Genomic DNA, 27,641 nt, shown 5'->3' with positions numbered 1-27,641 from the left:
GCTTCTATTAAAATGACTCAGTTGAACGGTTGGGAAATGTCAACGTAACAGCCGTCTGGCGCCGCCGACGCCAGACGGCGGCGGCGTTGACTTGTGATCCAAAGGCGCATGCAGTGTCTATATGTCTATGGTTTGAGCTCACGAACAACTAAAGCTTTGTCGCCTGATAGTTGTCATCGTTTTTCCTCTGAACAACATCCATGTTTACCTTTTGTAGAATGATATGAACCAGCTTGTTTGAGGAGTGTGTGTGTGTGTGTCTGTGTGTGTGTGTGTGTGTGTGTGTGTGTGTGTGTGTGTGTGTGTGTGTGTGTGTGTGTGTGTGTGTGTGTGTGTGTATGGGATAGAATTACACATAATATAACATAATAATATTATATAGAATGTGTAATAGAATATAAATGTAATGTATATAAATAAATGTATATAAAATACTTTTTATGATATATAAAGTAAATGTCATAGGTTATATCTAATATGTCTGTAATATGGTATATGTGATCTGTAATATACATATGTAAAAATATCATCAACTATAAACTATAAATGTAATATATATATATATAAATAACTGAAGCTTTATTTTCATTAGAGCCTGTTTGAGGGCGGGGGGACAGGAAGTCCTCAGAGTGACTCTCCAGACTACTTCCTGTTTGGCCTCCAGTCAGGGAAGATGTTCCTTCATTATCTACACACCACACATTTACCCAGCATGCACCTGGGGCAGGAAACACTGCACGACCTTCATGTTGGAGTTAAGAGAAGATGATCTAATTATAGCCCAGACCATCTGAGGAATGTCCCAATGTGCCTTTAGGTTGAATTATAAACCTCAGCTATTCGCGTGTCAGAATCCTAAATATTGACATATTTAATCCCTAACAGAGAAGCCATGCAGTTCCTGAAGAATGTGCCCTCCTCTGTTACGACAAGGGGGACTTGAATTCCACAGATTCTTCGCAGCTGATAACACGCCCAAATGTCTCAAAGAGGTAATTCTTGAGTATCAATAAGTAACACATCTTGATATGATTGCATAACTGTTACCTAATCTATAAAATAATAGTAGACTGATGCATGAGTGATGGCTTAGTAATCCTGGTCTTCATCCATCAGTATGTTCCAACACATGTTCCAAAACTATACACGACCACTTCTTTCTAGTCTGCTCATTGACTCCATGTAATGTAAACGTGAACGTGATCGACTCCCACAAGCTCACTAGATGTTCCTCAAGGAGCTGTGTCCACACACACACACACACACACACACACACACAGTCACATCTGACCGCTGACCTCTTGACCAGCAGGACACACGAGTGACCCCTGGGCTGGTCCAAGGCCGCTGCTTCACGCCCAGAGAGGACATAAATGTCTGGTTTAAGTAAACGTTCCTCGTAATGAGTAAACATTTGGCTGGCTTGGAGCGCTAGCTGGATACGGTTTGTATTTATAGAGCCTTTGTCAGATGTTTTCACATGAGGCAGGAAGTGTGGAGGCTTTTATGGCGCTGGCGCCAACCCGACTCCGCCCCTCCCCTCCCTCCCCCTCGGCGAATGACACGGCAGAACAGATAAAGACTTCTGTCTACTTCCTGGTTACCGCCCTGAGCCGACCAATCCCAAGCCACAGATTGGAAAAATTAATCCCTTCTCAATAACCAATCGGTATTGGCGACAGAGTGTGTTGCGATGTCAACAGATCTGACCGATGGTGCATCAATAAGAATGCAGAGATTTGTTCATTTTGTTTCATTTGATTTATTCATCTATTATTGCACAATAACTACACTGGAACACCGCACAGGCTGATCGCATCAACTGACAAAACAAACAGACAAAATGTACATATTGCAACAAGAAAAAAACGAGGTAACAGACAGCAGGGATACAGACAGACCGACACACAGTGTCACAATCACAGGGCGGAGGGTTGGCTCGGTTTCATGACAAGGAGCGCTCCTCTCTGTAGCCGCCGCCGTGCTGCTGCTCCCGGTGGCCGCAGGGGTCGGCGGGCTCGGCGGTGCGGCCGTGGCTGGGCCCCAGGTACTGCTCGAACTCGCTGCGGTCCAGGTCGTACAGCATGTCCAGCTGCACCTGCTCCAGGTACAGCTCCATGCAGGGCAGGGCCGGGTACAACTGGCCGTTGTACAGCCAGTACTGCTCCTCCTCCTCCGTGGCGACGGGGCAGTCGTACCGCTGGCCATGGTTGCCCTGGTGACCGTACATGTGGCCGTCGGCCGGGTAGGGGGCGGGCCGCTGGTACGCGGGGGGCTTGTTGTAGGAGAGGCACTCCGCCGGGCTGGGGTACTGGGGAGGGGTCTGATGGGCGTAGCTGGCCTGGTTAGCGTAGGACGGGCTGGGGGTCTGCTGCTGCGGGTGGTGCGGGTGGTGCGGGTGGGGCAGCCGGACGTAGCTCTGGTCGTAGGGCCCAGCGGGGTAGCAGGAGGTGGGGAGGGACTGGGCCTCGGGGGAGGGGGCCTTGGGGGTCTTCTTGACCTGCTTGCGGCGGCGGGGGCGGTACTTGTAGGTGGGGTGGTCGATGGTGTGCTGCACCCGCAGCCGCTCCGCCTCCTGCATGTAGGGCCGCTTCTCCGCCAGCGACATGGCCTTCCACGAGCGGCCTGCAGGGACACACTCATGTTAATAACCTGCTGCATGTGCCACCATACGTGATAGCATTATGGTCATCGTCGTCATGATTATGATGATGATTATAACTACAGTGTTGTGTCAATGTTATCTAATTCTCAAATAAATTGATTCATTCATTATTTATCAAAAATAAAAATATCCAAAATAATCAATCAATAGATTAAAACATTGATAAACGAATCTATATATATATATTGATTCGTTTATTCGTTATGATAAACGAATCTATATATATTGATTCGTTTATCAATGTATATTTGTATATTTGTTTATATATGTATATTTGACATTAATCATATAAATAAATAAATACATAAATAATAGATCGAAAAACAGGAGAATTGTGTTGATTGAGAATTACAACGTCTAAACAGGTTTAAAGGCATGTACAAATAAGTAACTAACGAAGAGCCGTACCGAGCATTTTGCTGAGGTCCGTGTTCTCCAGGTCGGGGTTGAGCTGCGCCAGGCGCCTCCGCTCCTCTTTGGTCCAGATGATGAAGGCGTTCAGCGGCCTCCGCACCCTCTGCTGCGCCGCCAGCGCCGCGGCGGAACACCTCTTGACGTCCGGGCTGGAGCAGCTGGTGTCCGAGTGGTCCGACAGCGGGCTGCAGGGCCCGGAGCTCGGAGACTGCAGCTCCAGCATCGGCTCGGTGTCGGCAGGCCGCACGTCAAATGTCAATCTCTGGTTCTTGGCGCAAAGGTCGTACGTGTCGGGGTAATGCATGGCGTTGGACGTTGCTTGACTTTTTGTTTTCCCTGAAGGTCCCTGTCACTCTCTTGGTGCTGGTGCTGGTGGGGCGGGTAAGGGACGGCTATATGGGGGCCCTCCACCAATGGGATGCCGGGAGGGGGATCCAAGGTGTGAACGTCCAGGTGTCTCCCCCAGCTTCAAGCCATCATGGCCCCCCAATCAACGGGTCTCAAACTTAACTTAATCTAAAAAGGGTTAGAGTCCTCAAAAGGCTTACACCTACACAAGGATTTCTGGGGTATATATTTGTATATATGATTGGGACTTTTATAATTATACTTTTTTTAAAGGCCTACTGTAAATTCCGGTCGACATATCAAAACGTAGTTTCCTGCTCATTAATTTAGTTGGATTTAAGACAATAATTGTTGATATTATATGTCCCCTCCTGTTTAGCCCCTAATTCAATTAAATAATGGGACGGACTGCTAGGATTTCCCATGCAGCCCTACAGTTTATATTTCAAGTTTCTAATTAACAATGGCATTATTTTCCATCTTGATGTACTTATAAGGCCTTTATCAGGTGACTTTGTACCTCGATTTTCCGATGTGTGATTGGTGGACTTTAATCAATGTTGTGCTGATGGGTCAGATATTGATAGTTCAACATCAAAGTTTTGAGGAGTACATTCCACGGATCACGTGGTCTTATCTGCTCTCATTGTCTCCATCACAGACCGTTTACAGGACTGAGGCAAACATGATCAAGGCGCCTTTATTACGGGCTACAGCACACAAATATTTGTCCGACAAAAAAAGGATAGCCATAGGCCTAAATAAATATCACGGATAAGAGTTCGAGGCCGTCCGACCTTCTTATTAGGGTAAAATACCTGGATTTTAATCCAGTGTGTCCTAAACATAGTCCAAGTAACGAAACGCATAAATTCATATTTTGGTATTCATATTCACATCTGACAAGGATGATTCTGCGAAGTAGGCTAATGCCATTTTGTGTTGAATAAACTTCTGCCATTATTCCACAGACACTTCATTCACACCCATTCTCTTTAACAGGCTGTCACCAATACACGTGCAAGCTTGACCTGCACAAGTTTCAATGCATATGAGCCAACATGGCCCACAATAGACGTCATTAGTTTGGAATACACGGAGCTGCACCTGCAGCTACACGGTCCACACATGCCCTAAAGCCATGGGCCACACAGACTTATGCCTTAGGGCGTTTTACATTAGGACACCGATTTGCGTTAATACACACCCAGATTTAAGGTAACTCGATCCATTTCGTATACACATTCATTCGTAGGCTACACACACACACACACACACACACACACACACACACACACACACACACACACACACACACACACACACACACACACACACACACACACACACACACACACACACACACACACACACACCGGCCAACCGGGTGTCTAGAAGGGGAGTTGACACCTTGTCAGCAGACGGCTGGATGGTCTATGGATGGATAATTGAATAAGGGTCTAACCAAGGTCCAGTTCAGTCTGCTGCGTAGACAATAAAACACTTAATCTCTTTAAGATAAACTGAAACGTCGCGAGGTTTTGTGATAGTAAAATCCACTTCGTTATAATAGGCCTACTAAAAAAGTGTTTTTATAACTAAAAACGATGGGGGAAAATACAAATGGCTAGACTTTTTTCGTTTTTGTTTTTTTTACATGTATAGCCTATATGTATAAACATTTATTTCATTTATATAAAATAGCCTATATCTGTCTTTCGCAGCTATGCGTTTCATACGTGTCATAAAATACTCCACCAAAGGAGCCGTGTTTGTTGGCTGTGTTTTGTCACGTCGTTGAGACGGTGAATCCACATCGACGGGGGCCGCGGAGCACGCGTCCCCAGGGTGAGACCACTAATGGATTGAATCAATCACGTTGAATGACTCAGCGTGAATAGAATAATGTTAGTTTCGACTGAACACCGCGCCGACAGAGGCCCACACCTCGCGAAGGAAAAATAAAACCCATTAATAATCATTAATGTTCCACGTTGCTCATATTTGATAACTTAATAATAATATTATATATATTATTATATTATATATCTCAGATCAGATTATTTTATATACAATGAATACCTCAAAGCGTCATAGATAGTTAGATAGATGGATAGTTAAGTTTAATAATATCATATAGGCCTTAATATAATCAAAATAAAAGTGTGAAAGATTCTTTGATGATCGGTTTGATGATGTAATCTTAAGCCGCTTATTGGGATGGTTTGCAGGCCATTGTGTGTGTGTGTGTGTGTGTGTGTGTGTGTGTGTGTGTGTGTGTGTGTGTGTGTGTGTGTGTGTGTGTATACTGTATATGTGTGTGTGTGTGTGTGTGTGTGTGTGTGTGTGTGTGTGTGTGTGTGTGTGTGTGTGTGTGTGTGTGTGTGTGTAATCATTAATGTTCCACGTTGCTCATATTTGATAACTTAATAATAATATATTTAGATTATTATTAATATTATATATCTCAGATCAGATCAGTGTGTGTGTGTGTGTGTACACACTGTATATGTGTGTGTGTGTGTGTGTGTGTGTGTGTGTATACTGTGTGTGTGTGTGTGTGTGTGTGTGTGTGTGTGTGTGTGTATTTGTTTCTATGTGTGTGTGTGTGTGTGTGTGTGTGTGTGTGTGTGTGTGTGTGTGTGCGCGCGTGTGTGTGTGTGTGTGTGTGTGTGTGTGTGTGTGTATTTGTTTCTATGTGTGTGTGTGTGTGTGTGTGTGTGTGTGTGTGTGTGTGTGTGTGTGTGTGTGTGTGTGTGTGAATAGGCTCTGAGCTGTGTGAATGGGGATTGTTCTTGGGGTCTATGATCACAATGTTCCATTGTATCGGACACCACTCATATAGGGGCCCTCCTCTGTGTGGCCCTCACTTCTGGGCCGACCGGCACAGGTGCAGCTGCTCATCCAGCGCTCACCTGGGACTTCCAGGGTTCCTCACCAAGAGGGCCCCATCCGGCATCAGAGTGGCGCCTGATTCAGGCCCCTGGCTCCTGGGATAGAGTTGACAAGTGAAGGGAGGTACAAAGAAGACCCAGACTTTTCCCGGACCCGGACTCCTGGTCCACTCTTTAGCTCCAACACACACACACACACACACACACACACGCTTCCACCAGAACCACCTCAATGGACTGATAACCGGTCGGATGTCATGTTCTGGCTCAGGTCGGAGGGCCAGAGATGACACCGAGGGGCGACGGAGGTTTACCTTACGGATCATCTCCGAGATGCCCCCCCGATTGCCGAGACAAGCTGGACTTAAACCCTGTTTCATTTAACGTGCTGGACCCTGGGAAGACTCCTTGGGGGAATATTGACTGTTAGGATTTACAGTCTGGGGTTCAGACCTGGATCGCACCTGGACTCACACCGCCCAACCCGCCTGTGGTCTATCTCCTACCATCTGACCTATATCAAACAGGACATTTACAGTGAGGAGGAATGCAGGTTATTTCTGCAGGGGCACCTTTCGCCTAACGACGCACTGTCTTTTAATCTTCCACCTTTTACGATTCTCCAACACATTGTCCCGGGGCTCCCCGTCTGCAGCCAACACACTGTGGTGTTCCAACCCTGGCCTTTTACAGCCGTTCTGCATTCAATTCCACATTGTATTCCGCGGTGTACTTTGCATTGTATCCTGTATTGTATTCTGCATTCTGTAGTGTAGTGCTGGATTGTATGTGCACCGCAGGCTAGCATCAACTACCCAGGGAGGGGGGGATTCAGACTGGGCTGTAATCAGGTGTGTTGTCGAGTTGATGTGTGAGTCCCCACACTCTTGTGCAAACGGGGGCCCAACCCCGGCTGACGTCGGGGCCGGCAGAGAGGATTACATGGCCCCCTCCCCGGGAGGCCTGGCTTAATGGGGCCTCATTAGGCTGACGCAGTGAGGCCCCCACCTCTGAGCATGAATAAACAGTCAGACTTCAAACATCTCCCCCCCCCCGCCGCCCCCACTCAACCAAACCAGGTCCCCGGCTAATACCTGGAGCACAGGACAGAGAGATACATGTTGTTTGAATGCAAATGGGGAATTTTTATATTATGGTAACAATACAGAGGAAGAAATTGGGTGACACTTTGTAATATATCACACTTTAACAAGTAAGCTCAAAATGCCAAAAATAAGTTTTAATAACTTTTCAGTCAGTGAGTAAAAAGTTGTAAGCTATCACTATAACGCTATGGTCCCCTCAGAGCAAGCTCTCTGCGTAAAAGTCCTGCTAATGAACAATAATCCTATTCATTTGGCTACTGCTCTGTATGTAAAACTCCAATAAACAGTCATCCCATTCATTGTAGAGGAGGAACTGTATTCTGAAAAGACTCTTATCTGAACAATTGAATCACTTGGCCGAGTCTTGACTCCGTGGCACAGCATGTAAATTCATTACATCCTTCAGGCCAAGCCCACACTGGGCATCGAACAGTGGAATCATTTCCGTTCCCCTAAGAGTCCTCTGTATGTGATTCCCCCCAGTTGCCCCCCCCACCCCAACACGTCACCTGGGCAGACAAAGTGCCTACCCTGCCCCTAATTAACCTTCATTATGAATTAGATATGAAGGGCTGCGAGACAAGCTGATATCAGCTCTCTACTGTTTAACAACTCTCTCAATTCCAGTAGATAACCCACAATAACTAACAACACACCGATGCAGCTGACACAATAAGAACACACACAGCGACCTCGCTCTCCCTGCCATCGCTGTGGAGTCTGGAAGGGGAGTGGTGTGAAGGGGAGAGACTCAGACATTAGATTAATAGCTGATAAACCACAACAAACCGTTTAGTCTGAGTAGAAGATCCCTCTCTTAATGGGAGAGAGAGACGGCTTCCAATCATTTAGGCTTCACAGTTTAGTCATCATTTAGTTTATCCAAAGTGTCTCACAGGGAGTTCAGATACATGCCGTTGAGGAGCAGCTAGTGGCCAGGGGCTGCCTCATCTTACATGTTGCAGACGTAAGGAGTTTGAACCCAGTACCTTCTGCATGGAGTCAAACGCCCTGACTTATCACACTATCCTGCCTCTATGAGGTTCTGTGCATACAGACCAGAATAAGCACCAGAATTTGGCTGTGGTTGTGTATCCTACACTGAGGGCTCAGTGTTGGGCTGTATGTTCCCAAGTGTCTATGAGACCTGGGTCCTGTACAAAAGGATCTGTTTCTTTGAAGATAAGGCCTGCTGTGCAGCCCTAAACAATCACTGTTCTGGTGCTTTCCTGTGCCCTGATTTATTTTAAGTATTATGCGTAAGGATCTGCGGCTGGTCCTTCCTGAGCGGCCTGGTGGGTGAACTATCCACTGCTGCTGTAGTTTATGAGCTTATTATGGGCTGGATGTGCTGGAGGGATACGCACTGGGGAATCCAGGTTATATAAGTTAGCACATACACTGGCACAATGGAGTAGAGTCTGATACTGGAAATGATGCTTTGTATGTATTATAATATATATATATATTATGATTGTAAAACCGTTTCCTATCTCAAACGTATCAACGTATCAATCAATTTAGGAGCAGGATTGTCTTGTCAGAGGTCAGGGTTTTTGTCTCCCAACTGCAAGGTTCTTGGTTTGATTCCCAATATCTACAGTCTGCCAATGTAGGCATGATTGGATAAGCTGCCCCATAGCCCCTACCTGCTCCTTAATGATGGATCTGAATTCCCAGACACTGTGGATTAAAGGGTCTACTACATGACTGCATAGTACCATGTGTTGTTTGAATGCAGAACATGTTGGTCTGATAGTCTGTGCTTGTCTGCAGACTCAGAGGCTTGTGTTCAGAGGGAGGTTGAGGTTAGGGTGAGGTTAAGGGTTAAGGTAAGGATTAGAGACCAGGTGAAGTCCCCAAACCATGGACCCCACAGTGTGATGAGACTAGAGTGCAGGGTAACATCACCACCGCTGGGGTACCACATTTACCAATGTATACCAATACTTCCAACAATGATATATTATTGTTGTTTTTTTATCAACTTAATAAGCTAAAATTAAAAGATTCTTCCATGGTTCTTTTAGCATATTGTTTTTGCTTTGGAGCAATATGTTGGATAGTTCTATTTGGTCATTGTTGTTAATGTTGGATTTGTAGCACGTTGATTCAGAACTGTTAAAAGGCCTAGGTGTCCCGTTATTGAAAAATAATCCCCACCCTTGGAACGTTATTGACCAATCAGGATCAAGTATTTCAAAATACTGTGGTTTAACATTGAAATATACACATGGAAAGGGGTCTTATTTCATTAATTCATTAATGATGTATTTAGAGTCATCAGAACAGGTCACAGAAATAGCACATACACACACACACATGCACACACACACACACACACACACACACACACACACACACACACTGTATACGCGCACACACTCTCTCACACACACACACACACACACACACACACACACACACACACACACACACAAACATATGCTTCCTACGATAGTGTTTTTATATCTGCAGCATTTCTATGGCCGCGTTGCTTAAGACAATATCAGCGTAAAATACCAAGTTATTTATAGTGACTGTGCCAGTTAGGGAAAATAAACACAAGCGTGATGGAGAAAGTTGAAATAGAAGGGGCCCATTATCTGGACTTGGTATTGCAGTCCTTTTGTACTAATGCAACAACTCTCTTTGTAAACATGACCGCAAGGCCTACAGCTTAAGAATGCTCCATTGGCTTGTTTGGTTTTTTACTGGTTGTCTGCCAAACAAAAACAACAAGTGGGTTGAACTTTAGGAATGTCGTGGAGGTTTGTGTGGAAAAAGTGTGTGTATTGCGGACGTCATTAAGTTCACTCATAATTATTTTCATTGCGCATCAAAGCTCCTCATGACATATTATTGCAGTGCATCCTCACATGCACGCAGCAAGGTGTGTGTGTGTGTGTGTACGTTGAGTCGTGGAGAGGGGGGTTCCTAGCCAGGATACAGCTGCCTGTGACTAACACTAAGCCGCCCTTCTCACACGTAACACACATCTGCTTCCTGTTTTCATTCTTTCAGTTATCTTCTCCTGCTTATTTCCCGCTCACCTGTTGCACTGGACATTACTTCCACCGAGGTGACCACGTCGGTGACTCACCGACGGTAGCTATCCCGGCTACTGTAGCGAGTTATAAGGAGCTCATTACGCATCCACCGGTAGGATGGATAGAACGCACCGTGAGATTATTGCTACTGGGGCCCCTGACTTCAGTCTTGAGCAAAACAAACAAGAGCGTGTATAACAATGATATTTATTCGAACAACAAAACTTTACATAGGAGCTGTATTATTATCTTTACATTGCATGAGTTCAGCTACGTCATCATTCATTATTTTTATTTTTACTTTTTGTTTTCGAGGCAGAATGACGATTGCCAGAGCAGAACAGTTATTCACAAAACAACAAAATAATTCCTCAAAGAGATTATCAGGGAACTGTGACAAGTTTATAACAGTATTCCATAAAGGTTACGTTTTAACTTCATGTTGGTCAGCAAAATGTTCATATTTCCACAAGGTTTCCATAATAGAAAGGCCAAGCACACATTGGACCTGCCTCTCCCCCCTAGGAGCCGTAGTACTGGATGAGTTTCTCGTTGGTGGGCTTGAGTATCTTCCTGTCGGCCATGTTGACCACCCAGCCGGGGGACAGGCCGAAGAAGATCTGCCTGGGGTCCTTCCTGGAGCTCAGCATGTTGAACAGCTCGTCCTTGGAGAGGTCAGGTAGGACGTAGCCGTACTTCTTGGCCAGTGCCAGCCGGGCCTGCCGGACCTGCTCGGGGGGGGCCAGGTAGCCGCGGGCGGAGGGGTCCATGTAGAACGGGACCATCTCCTCCCCCGGGAGCATGCGCTTGGGGATTGGCTGCCCCCGCTGGAAGAACGGCACGGGCTTGATGAGGATTGCTAGGAACCAAAACACGGATTAGACTCCCGGAATAACTACTAAACACCTTTTATCAAATGTACTGAACACTGGGGAGACTGCCTTTAATAACTGTACTGAATGCTACCAAAAATTGCATTTCATTTATCAGCACTACGTAAAATACAATTTATTATCCTTCTAAGCACTATGAAAAATACCTTTTATTAAAACTACTAATCACTATCAAAAATGCCTTTTATCAAACTAAAAAATGAAACCATCAAATTAATAAAAATACATTAAACTACTGAGTAGTCTTATCTCAAAGGATTGCACAGGTGGACATTTATGAAACAATATTATTTCAGAAAGTATACAGATTTTCTTTAGAGGCAGTCAAATTGCAGTAATACACATCTCGGTATCAATACTATCCCATTGTGAACTTTGACCCCTGCTGCATATGTCCTGCGAGACTGGTGCTAGTATAGTCTAGTGGTCAGGATGACTTAATGCCTGAAAGGGTCTAGATCCCCAACGTCAACATCCTTGAGCAAGACGCCCACTTACCCCTACCTGCTCAGTTAAATTAGTGAATGGTGACTAGTTACCGAGGCTGATGGGATCGTAGAAGCTGTTGGTGAGGACCCCACCGTTGCGCTCCACGGCAGCGATCGCTGCCTCCGAAGCCCGCTGGACCTCGATGTTGATCTTGGCTGAAAAGAGCTCAGCGCCCTGAGGAGGAAGCAAAACAAACGACCCGGTGACCCTCAGGAAGAACACGACATAAATAACAGGAGATCACAATGAGCAGGTCAGTGTGGGAGGTGGCGGCGCTGATCGTAACCGTGTGATGCAGTGACACCTAGTGGCACAACAGCGCAACTGAAACTAGTCTAGTTACACGCCACATATTATCGTACTATAGAATAGGGTGTTTAGAAAGAACATAATACAAGTACATTGTACCTCCTACATCAGTTAAGCCCTTATAGTTTGTTACAAAGAAAACCGTGACTTCGGTAAGTAGATCGGTGGTAGGATCCCTACAGTACAACAGGGTTTGAACTCAGAACTTAACCTGAGAGTAAAACATCTAATACTATGAACATAAATGCAAGCAGTTCAATGAATAATCGTATGTTTGGCATTAGAAGAAATTAAGGTCTCTCTCTAGCTTTGATCAGCAGTCACCTCGTCTACAAGCTGGACCCCGAAGTCCCTCTTCTGGGGCTGGATGGTGACCCCCCGGGCGTTGACCAGCTGGGTCAGGTCTATGGGCTGGGATGGGTCGAGACGGCCCACGTCGATCAGGTACTGGAGACGCTTCAGAGACAGGGGCTGGTACTGGGGCCGGCGGCTGGGAAATACAATAAGGAAATTAATTAATTAATTGTTATTAATTAATAACAATGTGTTATAATAACATAATAATAATATCTATAATTATAGTACTAATAACGTGGTACCATACATTGACCACTGGGAGATTACAAACCAGCTGTTAGGTCAATAAAATAGTAGTAATTGACCACTTTAATAAGGGTTTGACATGACCAATTCCCGACAAGAAAGATACGGAGGGAATTGTTTAAGGTCATTACAGCAGACATTCATTCATTCATTGTGTATCATTACAGATGGTTTTGTATACATGTGCACTTTAAGAGCTACAGTATTGTCCGTTTTGTTGAGATCACCTGTTACTAGATCGTTGGTGCTAGACCAGACTTCATTATCACACACATTGTATAATAAGACAGAGAGACAGGTTTGTGTACCTGTGCCCTTCGTTGTATCCATATTTCGGGATAATCAGGTAGAAGGGAGTCGCTCCTCCTTCGAACCCCAAGCGAGGACGAGTTCCCCTCTGGCGTTCTCCTTTATGGCCGCGGCCGCTCCTGTTGCCTCCATACTGACCCCTTCCTCGCCGCGTCTCCTGAACACACAAACCAGACAAGACACACAGGTTACCACTTGTCCAGTCGCTGCTATTAGCATCAGTCCATTGACTGACATGGGAGATGGCTAACATTAGCCATGTCTGAAAGCTGCTGCATTAGTGACGTATAACAAAGCTCACCTTTTGCTTTGACCCCGGCTCGGGTCGCAAGTTTGCTAAAGTGATGCGAGGCAAATTCTGTAAAACATCCAAAGCTTTTCCGCCAGGTTTTTTGATAAGAGACATGTTTCTGCTGCTCACATGTCACAGGGAACCGAACCAAGGACACATTGGTCACGTGACAATTGCCCCCGGAAGCCCACCGACATATTAGAAGAAATCAAATATATAAGTTGGAATATTTTCGTAATGATTGACAATTTCTTTCAATCAGTTAATACAATAGATATATACACATTTTATTTTATTTATTTTATCATAATAATACGGAAAACTTTGAATTGTAATTCCCATTCTGAAACAAAAAGAAGGGACATTAGACGAAAGCATAATGTCATTCATCTTTATTGATAACATATTATATTAACTCATTTACTAAACTATAACTTTATTAATTCTCAGTATGATCGAGATTTCCCAGGAACCAATGTCTGCTTTGCACTTTGAACAGGAAATCACACGACCTCCAATCACGTCGCAATGTGGGCGGGACTACAGAGTGTTTTGCTAAACCAATCGTGAGTGTGGTTCAAGGCCAGCAGCAAACCGGTGCTTTGGTTGTTATTTTCTCAGGTAATAATTCAAATAACGGCAATAATCCGACCCCGGCCCACGGATTAAAGGCTGTCTTTTCCGTCTCTTCTTCTTATATTCATCATTAGTCCACCTGTCAGTGAAACCGACACATTCGGCGGTCACTTTGCCAGCTCGTCGCTCCCTGAAGGATAACGTCACATGACAGCAACTCCAGCTCTGCATGTGCGGTAACAGCATGTCAGCTCCTCTACCTGCCGTCGTGCCTGCCGCGCGGAAAGCCACCGCCGCGGTAAGACGCGTCCATGTGTTATAGTCTTTCTTTACATTGTCATACTGTTGATTTGTTGATATGGATCAATACTGTGCATTATCATTTCCTTTGTGTATCATGTATTTATCACAGGTTATATTTCTACACGGTCTTGGTGATACGGGGTATGTTCTTTTGGTGTTTTCATATTGATATATTATACCAGAAATATATTTTACATGTGTGTACATATTGCTGTAACACATGTATGGGCATTCTTTCTCCTTAACCAGACATGGGTGGGCAAGTGCCTTCACAGGCATCAAAACACCCCATGTGAAGTACATCTGTCCGCATGCGTAAGTACAGTAGGACCCTGGAGGGGGGTCCTACACCTTGACATAACTGTGTTGTTCTGGACAGATCTGGTTTTAATGATGCTTTCTCCTTCTGCAGTCCAACAATACCAGTTACCTTAAACATGAGAATGTCGATGCCCGCATGGTGAGTCACTAAAGACACCTATCTTATAGGTTTCTTGTCCTTCTAGTCCTTGAATAGAAGGACTGCAGGAGGCTCGTTCTTCAGTAAATATGTTGGAATTCTTACCTGCTCTGTTGGCAGGTTCGACATCTATAGCTTGAACCATGACGCGGAAGAAGACGCATCGGGTATCAAGCGAGCGTCAGAAAATCGTAAGCCTAGTCTGTATATAGTCACTGTGGTATCAGTTACATAAATACCTTTGCAGTTACACTCTTTAAGATAAACCATTTCTCCCCTTCACAGTAAAAGCCCTAATAGACCATGAAGTGAAAAATGGAATTCCCTCTCATAGGATAATGCTGGGAGGTTTCTCCCAGGTACGTTCTCACACCTTGCTCTGTCACACTTTTATCTCAAATCTCAAATTGTATAAGGAGCTTTAGTTATGACCATGCTGTCATATAATTATCCAGATTTCTATCCTACTTACAGACAAAAATATTTCTTAGTCAAATCAGATGTTATGGCGGTACTAGATTTAGGAATATTGTGATGGGTTCGTTAAGGATTTGATCGGCGGAAGTGGGTGAGTGTAGAGCTCTGTGAGCCAATCACAAGCCTGTGTTGTGTTGTTGGCAGGGTGGAGCACTGTCTCTCTACACCGCTCTTACTTCACAGCACAAGCTAGCCGGTGTGATCGCTCTGAGCTGCTGGCTGCCGCTACGGAACTCCTTCCCTCAGGTAAGGCCACGCCCACTCACCTGGACGACCCCTGGACCTGCCCTGACCCTCATTTGGAGCTGCGGTTGAAACTCCATTGATTGAGAAAGATCTCCCTCATTAGCTCCACATAGGACGTAGGAGGATAGTCAGAGACACTATAGAAGGAGGAGACACATCACTGAAAAAATCACCCATTGAAATGCATGGGGAAACTTCGTAACGCCAAGATGGCAGTTGTTTGCACATGTCCCGCCTCTTCCGGTGCCGTTGCTCCAGTCATTTTGCAGGTCCTACGCGGTCACGCCTTTTGCGACACTTATTATTTTCAATCAGGAGGGAAGAACCAGCAGCTGGAGCGGCACAAGCAGCATTGACTGGAAAACTTCGACTACCTGTTATCTTGTTGGCTCGGCAGCAAAAGCTAACTTTTAAAGCTAACTTGCTGTCAGTGCAGTGCCGGTGTTGAAATTAAACGCCGTAAATGAAAACTGTGTCGTGAAGCATTGCGCATGCGCAGTCCAAGATTACCTGTAAGAAAAAGGGCTTTTAAAACGTTAATTTGATACAAAACCACCAAACCCTTTCAGCGATTTTAGTCTGTTTTTCATCGTGATTTCAAACATGTGTTTTTTATGCCCCTTAGATCTCGGAAAATGGAGATACAGCTCTCTCCCTATTCATTAGATAGGGCCCTGGTCTTGTTAAGACCAAATAGCTGCCCGAAAGGCGTGGCCAAGATGGCCGCGAGTGAGAGGATTTGCCTAGAAGGACTTTGGGATAGTCTAGTGGTCAGGGTCCGGGTTCAATCCCCAATGTCTTCAGTCTAACCTGTAGGCATCCTAGAGAAAGTCAACCCCTAAGCCCTACCTGCTCCTTTAGGACCTGTATCTGAATGAACTGTTAGCATCTGCTGACTGAATACTTAATAATAATAATGAAATAATGAGGATAAGTGATCAGATCGGAACCCTGGGAGGGACTTTAACTCCCAGAATCTGGAGCTCTTCCCTCCTCCTTGCTGCCCCATCCAAACAAAAGACGGTTCAGGGAAAGCCCCCTGGTCCGCAGCGTGCATTGTAATCTGGTGCTGATCGTAATCCTAATCTCTTGTGTTGTCAGGCCTCGGCCTGCGGCGCCAACGCAGACGTGCCTCTGCTGCAGTGCCACGGGGATGCGGACGGCATCGTCCCCGTGCATTTCGGGCGCCAGAGTGTGGAGAAGATGAAGAGTCTCATCAATCCGGCCAACATCACCTTCAAGACGTACCGCGGCCTGGCTCACGACGCCTGCCCAGAGGTCAGCCCGGGGTCAACCCTCAGGACTGTGCTTGACAGCCGGACATACTGTATTGATGGATGTTTTGTTGCTTCAGCAGGCATGATTTTTTACACTCTCTCTCTCTCTCTCTCTCTCTCTCTCTCTCTCTCTCTCTCTCTCTCTCTCTCTCTCTCTCTCTCTCTCTCTCTCTCTCTCTCTCTCTCTCTCTCTCTCTCTCTCTCTCTCTAGGAAATGGTGGAGGTTAAGAGGTTCATAGAGAAACAGCTCCCACCCATCTGAGCTGAGCCTGTCTGATTGGCTGAGCTCTCCCCACGGCCGCTTCCACCAGTCTATGCTACTGCTACATGAAGAACCCACACTGACTCAACCCGCAAAAAACTCAGCTGCTACTGCTACATAGAGCCATACTGGACCGTGGGCTAACGGTTAGCCTGGATGTTAGCGTGGACATTCGCCTCTACATTAGCCTTAGAATAAACCTCAAAGTTAGCTGGGGCGTTAGCATCCAGATTAATCTGCTAGCCTGGATGGTAGCTCGGGGTACTCCTGACTGGGATGACCAGAAGTACACCCACCTCAAGTGTTAAGACACAGGAAGTAGAATTACCACAGCAGAGTGCAGACACCTGCTGATGAGAGCACAAGCTATCTGCTGGAATACCTTCGGCAATATCTGATTAATACTTCTTAGTATTATAATACTACCAAACTTGCTAGTGTAAGTAAACTTATGATGATGCTACCAGTTATTTTGAGTAATACTCAGTAGTAATATACTACTTGATATAGGTCAAAATATACAAGATGTATGTTCATTTATATAGTATTATAATGCTTTGAGACATCAATCAATGTATTTTCTAATGATGTGATTAAGTGAACCGCGAAGCATTGACAAAAGAAACACAGTTTACAAATTTACATAGGTTTTTATAATATTCAGATTGATATGCATACAGATATACATGCACACAACCCACATACAAAATCTGTAGGAAGATGTATTATATTAGAAAGAATAGACTATTCCATTAATATCCATGCAAAACAAGGGCAAAGTGTGTTCAACATAAACGTTACAACTGTGCTTTATTCAAGTTGTGAGAAAGGTCAGCACTGTTTCACACAAACGTTTTATAAATACACAGATAATATCAGTGGTTATGGTCATGGACTCACCCCCGTGCTAAACCTCACAGTATTCCAACACGCGCTCCACTCACATCTCTCGCCCATCCCTTTCGCTGAGGAACTTATCTTTGACCAGAGCTGAGAGCACCAAACATATGACGTCATAGTGTCACCATTCAGATCCACCGCGGAAGTGCGTGAGAGAGCTTTGTTCCAAGGCACTTAAATAAAATAAGAATAAATCAAATCTATTTTCTACCAGGAGTAGTTTACGTGGTGTGATGTGTCCTAACACAAGGGTGCATGCTGTCCTTCAGAGAACAACATAGAAAAGTGCAATATCAAGCGCTTATATATATAAAAATATAGGAGGTTCTTTAGTAACAGGTTTGAACTGGTTCTAGCCGGGCACCTCAAGTGGTTTGGTGAGCTGTCAGAAGTTACCTCTGGATAAAGAGTGTAATTAGGGTGGATTCTCTTCTCTCCAATCTATTTAGATAAAACCAGACAGACTTATCTGGTGGTTAATCTCCCATGATGCTTTGCTCCCTTCTGACTTTAACCTTAACCAAACCATAACCTCGTACCTACACTAAACCATCACTACTGTAATCTCAACCTTGATTACAAACTTCAAGATGTCCTGAAACTGAAATATAGTTTTACCTTGATGTCCCTAAAATTGACACATGTGATGATTTTCCAACCCATAATATTAATATCCACAGTTGGACTGTCCTTTTGTTACTCCTGTTTTCACAAATCAAACTGAAAGAAACCGTAAACATCAGTTTAGTCTGATATCCTACATGCATTGTATCACAAGTGCATGTTTATGTCTATTTACTATTTCACATCATTAATCAGGCTCTTATCTAAAGCTACTTCAGATACATGCCGTTAAGGAGCAGGTAGGGGTTAGAAATTACAGAGACAGGTCATTAAGGAGCAGGTAGGGTTAGACAGTACAGAAACATGTCATTATTCTGCAGGGAGGGGTTGAACTGAACAGAGACAGGTCGTTAAGGAGCAGGTAGGGGTTAGGGGGCATGTTGCTCTAGGATACCTACAGGTAGAGGCTGGGAGTCAAATACCCTGATCACTAGACTATCCTGCCTCCAGCCTTTCTGACCCCTTCCCCGTATCCGTCCTGTGTCTGTTGAGCGTTCTGTCAGCATTTTATTAAGCTTGTCATATCCATTTTTGGAAGGTTCTCCACAGCCAACGTGAAAGGATCCATGACAAACACTGGCGTCAACTTACTTCACTTCACATCACTCATAAAAGATGACCTCATTCTTTGTACATGGATTGTTTTCAATTAACAAAGGATTGTTTGCTGACGCTCCCTGTGGAGCACAATTAGCAGTTAGTCGGCCCAGCCCTGATGAGGAAACAACACTGCATTTTCTGCGGAGCCCTAGGTTTGGAATAGCCTTATCTATTGAATGAACCCATCTCTAGTGCATCATGGGAGGTACCACCAGTAGAGGGCTAGCTATAGTTCTACCCATCTACTCACAACATAAGGGGGTGCGGGGGACTAGGTGCCCTAACCTGGGACCCCCTAGGGCTCAGTCTTGGGCGCCTCCAGGTCCTTGAGCAGGTCTGTGTAGGCGGAGGAGTTCATGAAGCGCGGGTACGAGTCCCGCTGCATCAGGGTGTAGATCTGCTTCTGGGCGTCCTCGAAGGTATGGGAGGTGGGCTCCAGCATGTTGCGGTTGATCACCTCCCGGACCCGTGAGTCTAGACTCACCTGAGGAAGAACAAGAGGAGGAGGAGTCTTAACGTCCACACGGTTGTAACACATGTATATGGATATTTTTCAACATTTATTTTCATTATCAACGTTTGTTCATCCACAAGAAAAATGCGTTTTCACTTCAGTGTTTTCCGTGTATTGTTATGGCCGTTGTTATGTTATGTTATGTTATTGTTATGGAGATATTTTGATGTCATGATGTAAATTTGCGCATGGCAATTGACGTTAAACCTTTTCTTATGCAACTACCCATCTATGAGTCAATCCATCCATCCAATTATTTAAATGAATCTATTCATTCTGGTCCCAACCACCACGGTGTGAGGATCTGTAGCTACAACACAAGCCACTAGGGGCTGCTAATGGAACAACATACATAGTGCAGGTTTAATTATCTCACTCTTTTGACCCGGCTACGAGAGTAAAGATGACAACGCTTCTGGTCTCACCTCCTTGGGGGACAGGATGGAGATGAAGTCCTCGTAGACCTGCCGCACCTTCTCCTCCACCACCGTCTTGTTGGTCTCCTTCTTCAGCTCCTCGCAGGCCAGCCAGAACATCATGTTCTCCTCACTGAACTCCGTCCTCAAGAACTGCCGGAAGCATCCTCGCCCTGCCGCGCTCTTCATCAGACGTTCGAAGGACATGGACCATGAGCGAGCATCCTCTAGGGTGGGCTTAGGGCTGGGGACAGGAGGAGAAGAAGAAGAAGATGGTGAATAACGATGGAGGAGATGAATGGAGAAGATGGATGGAGAAAATGAGGAGGATGGTGAGATGGATGCAAAAATGATGCTGCTCCACATTTGATTGGTGTCCGCTTTGATTGTCGCCTCACTTGAAAGTCACTTAAGATCTAAATGCATACTGCACAATGCTAATGAAGTTCTTGAACTCAAGAAAATACATTCTCACAACCATCTTGTTTTAAACTGCTCAGCTTCAACAAGGTAAACGAGAACGATCTCTTTGTGAACTGGAAGGTAAAAGGTGATGCCGCCAGCCACGTTTGTGTTGAGGCGTGACCGTACCTGTCGTCACACACGGCCAAGACGTCTGTCCTTCGTTCGAAACCTCTCGGGACCGTCTCCTCATCGCTGCGAACTGTCAGACTGGAAGATAAGGAAGGGAACAGTGTTTTTTAAAACCTCTCTAAAAGACAAGGAACGGAAGAGAATGTCTCTCTAAAGGGAGAATAAAACATTGTCACACGCACGTTGCAATACCGACTCAATGCCTTTCACAATGGTTACATCTTGCTATGTTCTGCAGCATGTAGAGCATGTTATTATGTCTACATAGCATGTTATATAGCATATCAGCCTATAGCATGTATATCATGTTATAGACCATATGTAGCATATGGGTTACGTAGCACACATTATGTGGCGCTTGAATTCCGCATCACATAGTGATACTGTCCTTTAATGGAACTCAGTAGGCTTTGGCAAGTATGTTAGTGCTAATGTTAGTGTTAGTGCTATTCTCAAGTAAGTAGCCGGATGCTACGGCTATCCTACGGGGACCCTGTGGCCTCTGCAGAGAAGCCAGCCCAGTGTGTGTAATTGAAATGTTGTGCACACCTGGTGTTGCCTTCGCCTATAGACTAATTAAGGCCAGGTGTGTGTGTTGTCAGCTGAGCCCCCTGGACCTGTGGCTCTTTGTGACTCCGGAGCAATTAGGTGAAAATTAATTGAGGCAGAGGTGGCAACAGAAGTCAAAGTTGACCCCCAGGGGCCCAGCAAGCACCACAGTCAGGTAAAACCCCAGAGGCTGGGGCCGGTGCTCAGGAAGCCAGAGCTAGAAACACATATAGTCCAGACATGAAACACAGAGGATGCTTCAAAACACACAACCATCCCAAGGCGCTCAGGGTGTGGGCTGTTGTTTTGGTGGTGAGGTGACCTGAGCAGTGAGCGGAGACTTTGGTTTTGTTTTCGCATTTTTATTCACTTTATTTTTTAGGAAGGACGTGTCGAGGGAGGGGGCCAGGGGGGGCCACGTTCCCCCCACATATTTATTTTGTGGGGGAAAGTTGATAAGATTTGTCAATCTGAATTTGGGGCTGTGAGATCAGATAACAATATGAGATACACTTTGTACATTCCCCGCATTGCTAAATGAGCCTAGACTAGTGTTGTCAAAAGTATAGATTTTTTTACGGTTTCAATACTCATTCCCGCAGTATCGATACACCACCGGTTGCGCTTTCTCGCTCTTTCTCCTCTCTGCCAGCGAGTTGACAGACGCACACGAAGCCCCGCCTCCTCTCACGCACTTGCGGTTCTGTCTCTCACAGTAATTGGTCACTTTTACTACAGTCATTCTGCTGTTGTCACTAGTAACCACGTTACAGCCTTGTTATAGTGATCTTTTTAATAATAATAAAAAAATGAATGTCATTTAATAAAAAATTACAATCTTTCAATTGTATGTACATTTGTCCCCCTTGGTATCGAAACTGGTATTGAGCATCGATATTTTCAAGGTATTGTATAAAAGTTATAAAAATCCATCATCGTGACAACACTAATCCCGGACCCGCTGTCCTCGTGCATCGTAACGTGCGTTACCAGGAGCAGCTGCAGCAGCAGCACCAGCAGAAGCAGCACGCGTTTGACGCGTTGTTTGGAGGCGTCTTGCGCATGGCGTCGCGTGCGTGCAGGACGGTGGCGGCCGCCTCCTGGTGAACCTGCATCTGCCTCTTCCTCTTCTCCAGCCACTCCGAACCCATAAACCACAGAGGAAGAGCTGTTGGGGAGGGACGGGGGGGGGGGGGGGGGGGTGCAGAGAGTATACTGTTGTTACCCAAAACCTCTTAAAGGGGTACCCTCATGGCTCTTTGCTAATATGAGGACCTACTATTTACAATTTGCGGTCTGCAACATCAACTTTGTGTTTGTAAGAAAGAAAAAAAAGAAAGCACAGAAACGTTGGAGCATTGACGTCACTGGTCCGGGAGTTGGGTTCTCCCTTGGTGCGATTTGGAAAAGTGACGTAAATGGACCAACTTCCCAATATTTAGCTCATGACAGGCGATGCATATGAAGCAGGACTTTCCTACATGAGTGTGTGACAGTTCCCCTCTAACATTAAGCCAGTGGCATCCAACATTTCTGACCCAATTTTAGGCGACCACACTCGTTTAGCAATCATTGAACATGTTGCACACTTATTCCGACCAAACAGAATGAAGGATACACAGACCAGGGTCTGGGAGTCGTGTGCAGACTCCTTGAGACTAAGTGGACTGTAGGAGCACAATGAATGAAAGTGGGTGAATATCAATATTGATTTCATAAAGACTAGTTTCTGATAACGTTCAGCCGGACGGAGCGTCGCTGCATTTCAGGATTCAGATGCATCGGGCTTGCAGAAGATGCTAATCAACATGAAGCCAAAGAATAAAGTATTTCCATTTTTTTTTAAATAATTAAAAAAGATCTCTCTCTCTCTCTCTCTCTCTCTCCCTCTCTCTCCCTCTCTCTCCCTCCCTCTCCCTCCCTCTCTCTCCCTCCCTCTCCCTCCCTCTCCCTCTCTCTCTCTCTCCCACCCACCACAGGGTTGACACTAATGGAAGCGACAAGGCGTTACATTTGCACCGCAGCCTCCATCAACACCATCATCATCTCAAACTGTGGTTAACCGACACCATCCGCCTCATCAAGGAAACCATTACAGCCCGTCCTGGTTATTGTTTTGAATAGCCATATTTTCCCCCTCATAATTGTTCCTCGGAATGCAGATTGATTTGAATGCAAACAGAAAAATGATCCGAATTCAGCCACACATCGAGCTAATCTACATATATCCTACAGTTAGAAGGCTAGACAAACTATCAAAAAAATAAGCAAAAGGAATCAGGAATAGGAATCAGGAATATTCAGTATGAATGCAAATAACGTTGACATGCAGCATTGTATAACAGGCGTCCTATTGGTAACATGTCGTTCAGAGACCAATGCTGATGTTCTGGTCCAAATGAAGTCAAATGCACGTGTGCTTTTTAATCATATATATATATATATACGCATCACTGATAATCAATAATCAACGTAAATCATGGAGACAGACATGTACTCACTGTGTCACCATGAATGCCAGAATCCAGGTGATATTTGGCTCGAGCACATCTGACTGCTTCTCCTTGGCAGCGCAAAGCAGTGGGGTGCCCCTCTGCGCATGCGTTTAATTCCAAGCGTAAAATATGTTTCTGCGCCTTGTCCAGGAGCCCAACGTCGCGTGCCTCATCACCGCTACGCAACAGATTCGCGATCAACAGGGTAATTAGCCAGGTTATGGATGGGGAACAAAAAACGGGGTTTATAAAGTGCTTTTAAACGGATAATATTGTTCTAGTATGGGATGTGAAACAGTGTGGGTCTACAGTTATATCTGGTGCTTGTGTCCTCAGTGCGTGTTGAGCGCATCCGGTGGAGATACAGCGGTGCCGCAGCTGGCCGGTGGGACCGCTAGAGGGCAGTGTCGGACTAATAGGTTTCAGATGGTTGTTTAAACTCTTGTGTCGGACGTAGGGTTCCGATGGTTGGCGAAACTCTCGTGTAGGACATTAGGTTTCAGATGGTTGGTGGAAATTTTTACATGAAATCATATTACCAACTAATTTAACCCATCTAAAATGGGTGCAAATAATCCTTCCTCAATTTGTGTGTGTGTGTGTGTGTGTGTGTGTGTGTGTGTGTGTGTGTGTGTGTGTGTGTGTGTACATACTGTTGTGTGTTGCGAAGGTGATCTGAGGCGTGACTCAGGGGTGAAGCCTGAGGAGTCATTCTCCTCACCTCATCTATTCACTCCTTCACTGGTTCCTGACCAGTTCCGGCAGTCTCCGTCAACTCCAGGGTACCATCTACGTTTAAAGACCTTTTTATTGACTAATGTGGGGATTATGAAAATAAAATGCAGAATATTTCGTTCAAGACGGACTCATCCCGTCGTCAGGTTTATTTTTATATTATTTCTTATATTTTAGCTAAAGAAACCGGTTTCTCTAATGATAATATGGAACATAGATATTGGCTTAAGGATCGAGCACTGGAACCAACAACTAAACTAATAGGATCACTAATAGCTTCCGAATCGTTCCCATTCTGTCATCAGTAGTCGGCCTGATCTGCTGAACCCAATGGCCAGTTCACCATCAACTATAAACACTCGATTTGGGACGTCCCTTATCTGAGATCAGAGCCATAATCAAATGACCAGACATGGACAAGAGACCAATTTCCTTTTATAGGCAAATTAAAGTTATTTTATTTAATTGGAGATAGGGTTAGATTTGGGCAAATATTTATTTGATAGGTATTGTTTATATTGTTGAGTATTTTAAATCCCCTGTTTTCAGTATATTGGTCTTCGTTTTAAAGAAAAATATTGCGTGTTGAATACTGAATCAATCAATCTTCCAATCGCTTCCCCTCTGAGTTAATGAAAGTGATGAAAGTGATGAAAGTGATGCTCCTATCGCATCTTCTCTCCTTGATGACACAGAGCAGAAACTCCAGCGTGATGTCATCAGGAAGACCACAGCTCTTTACATAAAGTCAGAACAATCGTCTTAAATGTCAGAAAAACACATTGAATTTAGTCAAACAGATTCATTCACTCATTTGTAATACCTGAGCTCATTCCCATGGGCATTAAAAGCACATTGGTTGGTGACACTCCACATGTTAGAGAGCAGTAACATTGAAATAAGGGACTGTTCGTTATTTATTTTAAGACCCACCGGAGGGATTTTCGGACCTCTGATCACTTTATGCATAACCCCCCCGGCGACATCATTTTATTTTGACACAGCAATCGACATGGGAGAATTAATATGACCCCGGGTGGCGTCCAAACAGACCTCTCTCGCTTCACTCGAAAGCTACAGCTCAAGGCCAAGGAGGAGTAACTGCTACCCAGCAAAAAACGAACATGAAGGATAAACGTGGCATGCAGAGGGGTAGGTGCCTGAAGTGCGACGAATGCATAGACTATGACCTGCCACCACAGGGCAATGCCTGCAGATACTGTAAATGCACACCAGTCAACCACCAGCAAGTCCCAGAGACAGAGTTAGGTCAGATATGGGAAAGGCCTGTGTTACTTACATTTGATTTATGTTCCTAGCATTTCTGCTAGTAGTAGAAGCGTTCAGAAGAGCTTTGGGCCCGGTTTCCCGATAACGTCCACTCTTAGCGCGCTACGAAGACACCTACGTTTAGACGTATCATTTGTTTACCTCTATAGGCGTGGTTCCCGAATGGTCTCTTAGGAGTCTTCTTAGGAAACACTCCTTACGTCATTCGTAAAGGCCGCTGTCCAGAAAGAACGTGCTGAAACGTGCTTTCCCATTTCATGCACAAGTGCATGACAGCATTTTATTCGCAGTCTTTGCGAATAAAACATTGCTTGAAATCCTTCTAGTAGGCCTAAACATGTATTTAACCATGGGTGATAGCATAGCCTACACTGATTATTTTTTTTTTTGAAAATATAGAAACAGCGGAGGAGATTGAGGCAATCACATCCTTAATTACATCTGTCGCAGCCATTCAAATTAGGCTATTTTCTGATTTTCTGTTTACAAAGGTGTCTGACTTATTATATATGAAAATAGACATTTTGAAATGAAAGCTAAATTTTGAATAGTTTATTTAGCCTATTATATAATAGGCTACTGTTTATGCTGAGACTGCTTTGCTTTTTGCTACACTTTTTTTTCTGCACCTGTCTGTGTGCAGGCTTTGATGCGGTGGTTGAAAAAAATCATTCGACCGCTTATTAAGTTCACTTGTTGCTTATAATGGTTTATTCGTTTCCCAGTATAATTTCTTTTATTTAGAAAACGGTTTTGTTCATTTTTGAATTGTAAAATAAATACAATAATTTTTTTAAGTTGTGAGTTTTTGAAATTATTGGAAGTGAGTCGAGCTGACCTTGCCTGCTGTACCGTAGCCTATATATGGAGGCTACTGTACTGTATATAATATTGGTGAAACACGACACTGCCAATGTGGCAGTTCCATACGCAACAGGGATTTGTAAAGGTTACTGTAGTGGCGGTGACTCGCGTCAGGAGCAACATCACTACGCTAGAGCTATAGGTTCTACGAGCGCTTCAGACCAAAATGAACGACGTAGGCTACGAAAGAGTTTCGTAGCAAAGAACGTTTTGGGAAACACACGTGATGTTTAGGTAGAACTTAAAGAGCAACTTGCAGGTTTAATTTATATCCTACTCAATGCATGATATTGTCTGAAAAGGTCTTCTAAAAACGTAAACGTAGAAATTACTATGTTACACAAAACGTAAAATATATAATTTGATGAAAATGCGCCAATTTTTAAGCTATCGTTGAACCCCCTAGCAACAAGTCCTATGACGTAGGCAGAGGCACTCCCCTTCGCGCGCCACTCTCTCACTGTGGGTTTCGACGTAGTACGAGAGCGGTAGCAAGAGACAGATTGAGTTTGCGATTGAGTTTAGTCATGGTGAATTATTGTGTTTGTGCAGAATGCACGAATTCCTGCCTGACAGAACATCGTGTCCATCATTTTCCGTCAAGGAAAAGCAAGGCTTTTCGTTTGTGGGTGCGTTTTGTGGAGGTGAAGAGAGCAGACTTCACGGCAGCGTCTGTCACCGTACACTCGGTGATTTGTGGCGCTCATTTCACTCCGGAGAGCTATCGACACGGAGATTTGTTGGAGTCTCAGATGGGATTTCGGAGTAAGGATCATGTGAGGCTGATGCTGTTCACTTGATGGTTTCAAGTTCAAAGCCGAAGGATCCACTTGAAACTGGCGCGGGCGGGACTGGAGGACCAAGTGCTACCACTGCTAGTGCTAGCAGAAATGCTTTGCACCGAAAGCTGTCTCTTAGCCGAGTAAGTCTTACTTTTACCTCTTTTAACTGCTGTTTTGGTGATTTCCTAATGTGTTAGTGTATTAATGGCGGAATAGAGAAGTGATTTGAGCATTGGGCAATCCTCCAGCTAGTTAGCAACATAGCCCCACCACAACACATTTGGCTATTGCATTAGCAAACATTT

General features: G+C 44.8%; 3 protein-coding genes across 3 annotated transcripts; 1 reads left to right on the top strand and 2 right to left on the bottom strand.

Moving 5' to 3' along the window:
• Window positions 1–10,670: 10,670 nt before the first annotated feature.
• Window positions 10,671–13,520, bottom strand: mrpl15 (mitochondrial ribosomal protein L15). Its single transcript, XM_084475279.1, has 5 exons — window positions 13,382–13,520; window positions 13,080–13,237; window positions 12,493–12,658; window positions 11,910–12,033; window positions 10,671–11,336 (listed from the first exon to the last, which is right to left on the bottom strand). The coding sequence occupies exons 1-5, from the start codon at window positions 13,484–13,486 to the stop codon at window positions 10,999–11,001; spliced, it is 891 nt and encodes a 296-aa protein (XP_084331405.1). The 5' UTR covers window positions 13,487–13,520; the 3' UTR covers window positions 10,671–10,998.
• A 423-nt stretch (window positions 13,521–13,943) lies between these two features.
• LOC311355360 (acyl-protein thioesterase 1-like) lies at window positions 13,944–18,052 on the top strand. The gene is made up of 10 exons (XM_084475124.1): window positions 13,944–13,993; window positions 14,083–14,246; window positions 14,361–14,392; window positions 14,501–14,566; window positions 14,664–14,711; window positions 14,832–14,902; window positions 14,997–15,070; window positions 15,333–15,434; window positions 16,536–16,712; window positions 16,923–18,052. The coding sequence occupies exons 2-10, from the start codon at window positions 14,178–14,180 to the stop codon at window positions 16,971–16,973; spliced, it is 690 nt and encodes a 229-aa protein (XP_084331250.1). The 5' UTR covers window positions 13,944–13,993; window positions 14,083–14,177; the 3' UTR covers window positions 16,974–18,052.
• Window positions 18,053–19,392: 1,340 nt separating this feature from the next.
• Window positions 19,393–22,321, bottom strand: LOC311355430 (regulator of G-protein signaling 20-like; the record flags this gene model as incomplete). The annotated part of the gene is made up of 4 exons (XM_084475194.1): window positions 19,393–19,581; window positions 20,037–20,271; window positions 20,619–20,699; window positions 22,161–22,321. 4 exons carry the CDS (start codon window positions 22,319–22,321, stop codon window positions 19,393–19,395), a joined length of 666 nt encoding a protein of 221 aa, XP_084331320.1.
• Between the last annotated feature and the right edge of the window lie 5,320 nt (window positions 22,322–27,641).

The sequence above is a fragment of the Micromesistius poutassou genome (genome assembly GCF_964030765.1).
Source record: "Micromesistius poutassou genome assembly, chromosome: 11".
NCBI classification, from domain to species: domain Eukaryota; kingdom Metazoa; phylum Chordata; class Actinopteri; order Gadiformes; family Gadidae; genus Micromesistius; species Micromesistius poutassou.
Note: the sequence above shows the minus strand (reverse complement) of the source record. Positions and strands in the feature narration are given on the sequence as shown.

What these genes read in the sequence shown, in the direction of transcription:
- mrpl15 (XM_084475279.1), bottom strand. Translation starts at nt 13,486, where the DNA reads ATGTCTCTTATCAAAAAACCTGGCGGAAAAGCTTTGGATGTTTTACAG. An exon ending in GGGTCCAGCTTGTAGACGAG is followed by an intron (nt 12,034 to 12,492) that starts GTGACTGCTGAT and finishes CTTCCTCCTCAG; the next exon opens with GGCGCTGAGCTCTTTTCAGC. An exon ending in CTACGATCCCATCAGCCTCG is followed by an intron (nt 11,337 to 11,909) that starts GTAACTAGTCAC and finishes TTTGGTTCCTAG; the next exon opens with CAATCCTCATCAAGCCCGTG.
- LOC311355360 (XM_084475124.1), top strand. Translation starts at nt 14,178, where the DNA reads ATGTGCGGTAACAGCATGTCAGCTCCTCTACCTGCCGTCGTGCCTGCC. An exon ending in CGCGGAAAGCCACCGCCGCG is followed by an intron (nt 14,247 to 14,360) that starts GTAAGACGCGTC and finishes TATTTATCACAG; the next exon opens with GTTATATTTCTACACGGTCT. An exon ending in CTCACGACGCCTGCCCAGAG is followed by an intron (nt 16,713 to 16,922) that starts GTCAGCCCGGGG and finishes CTCTCTCTCTAG; the next exon opens with GAAATGGTGGAGGTTAAGAG.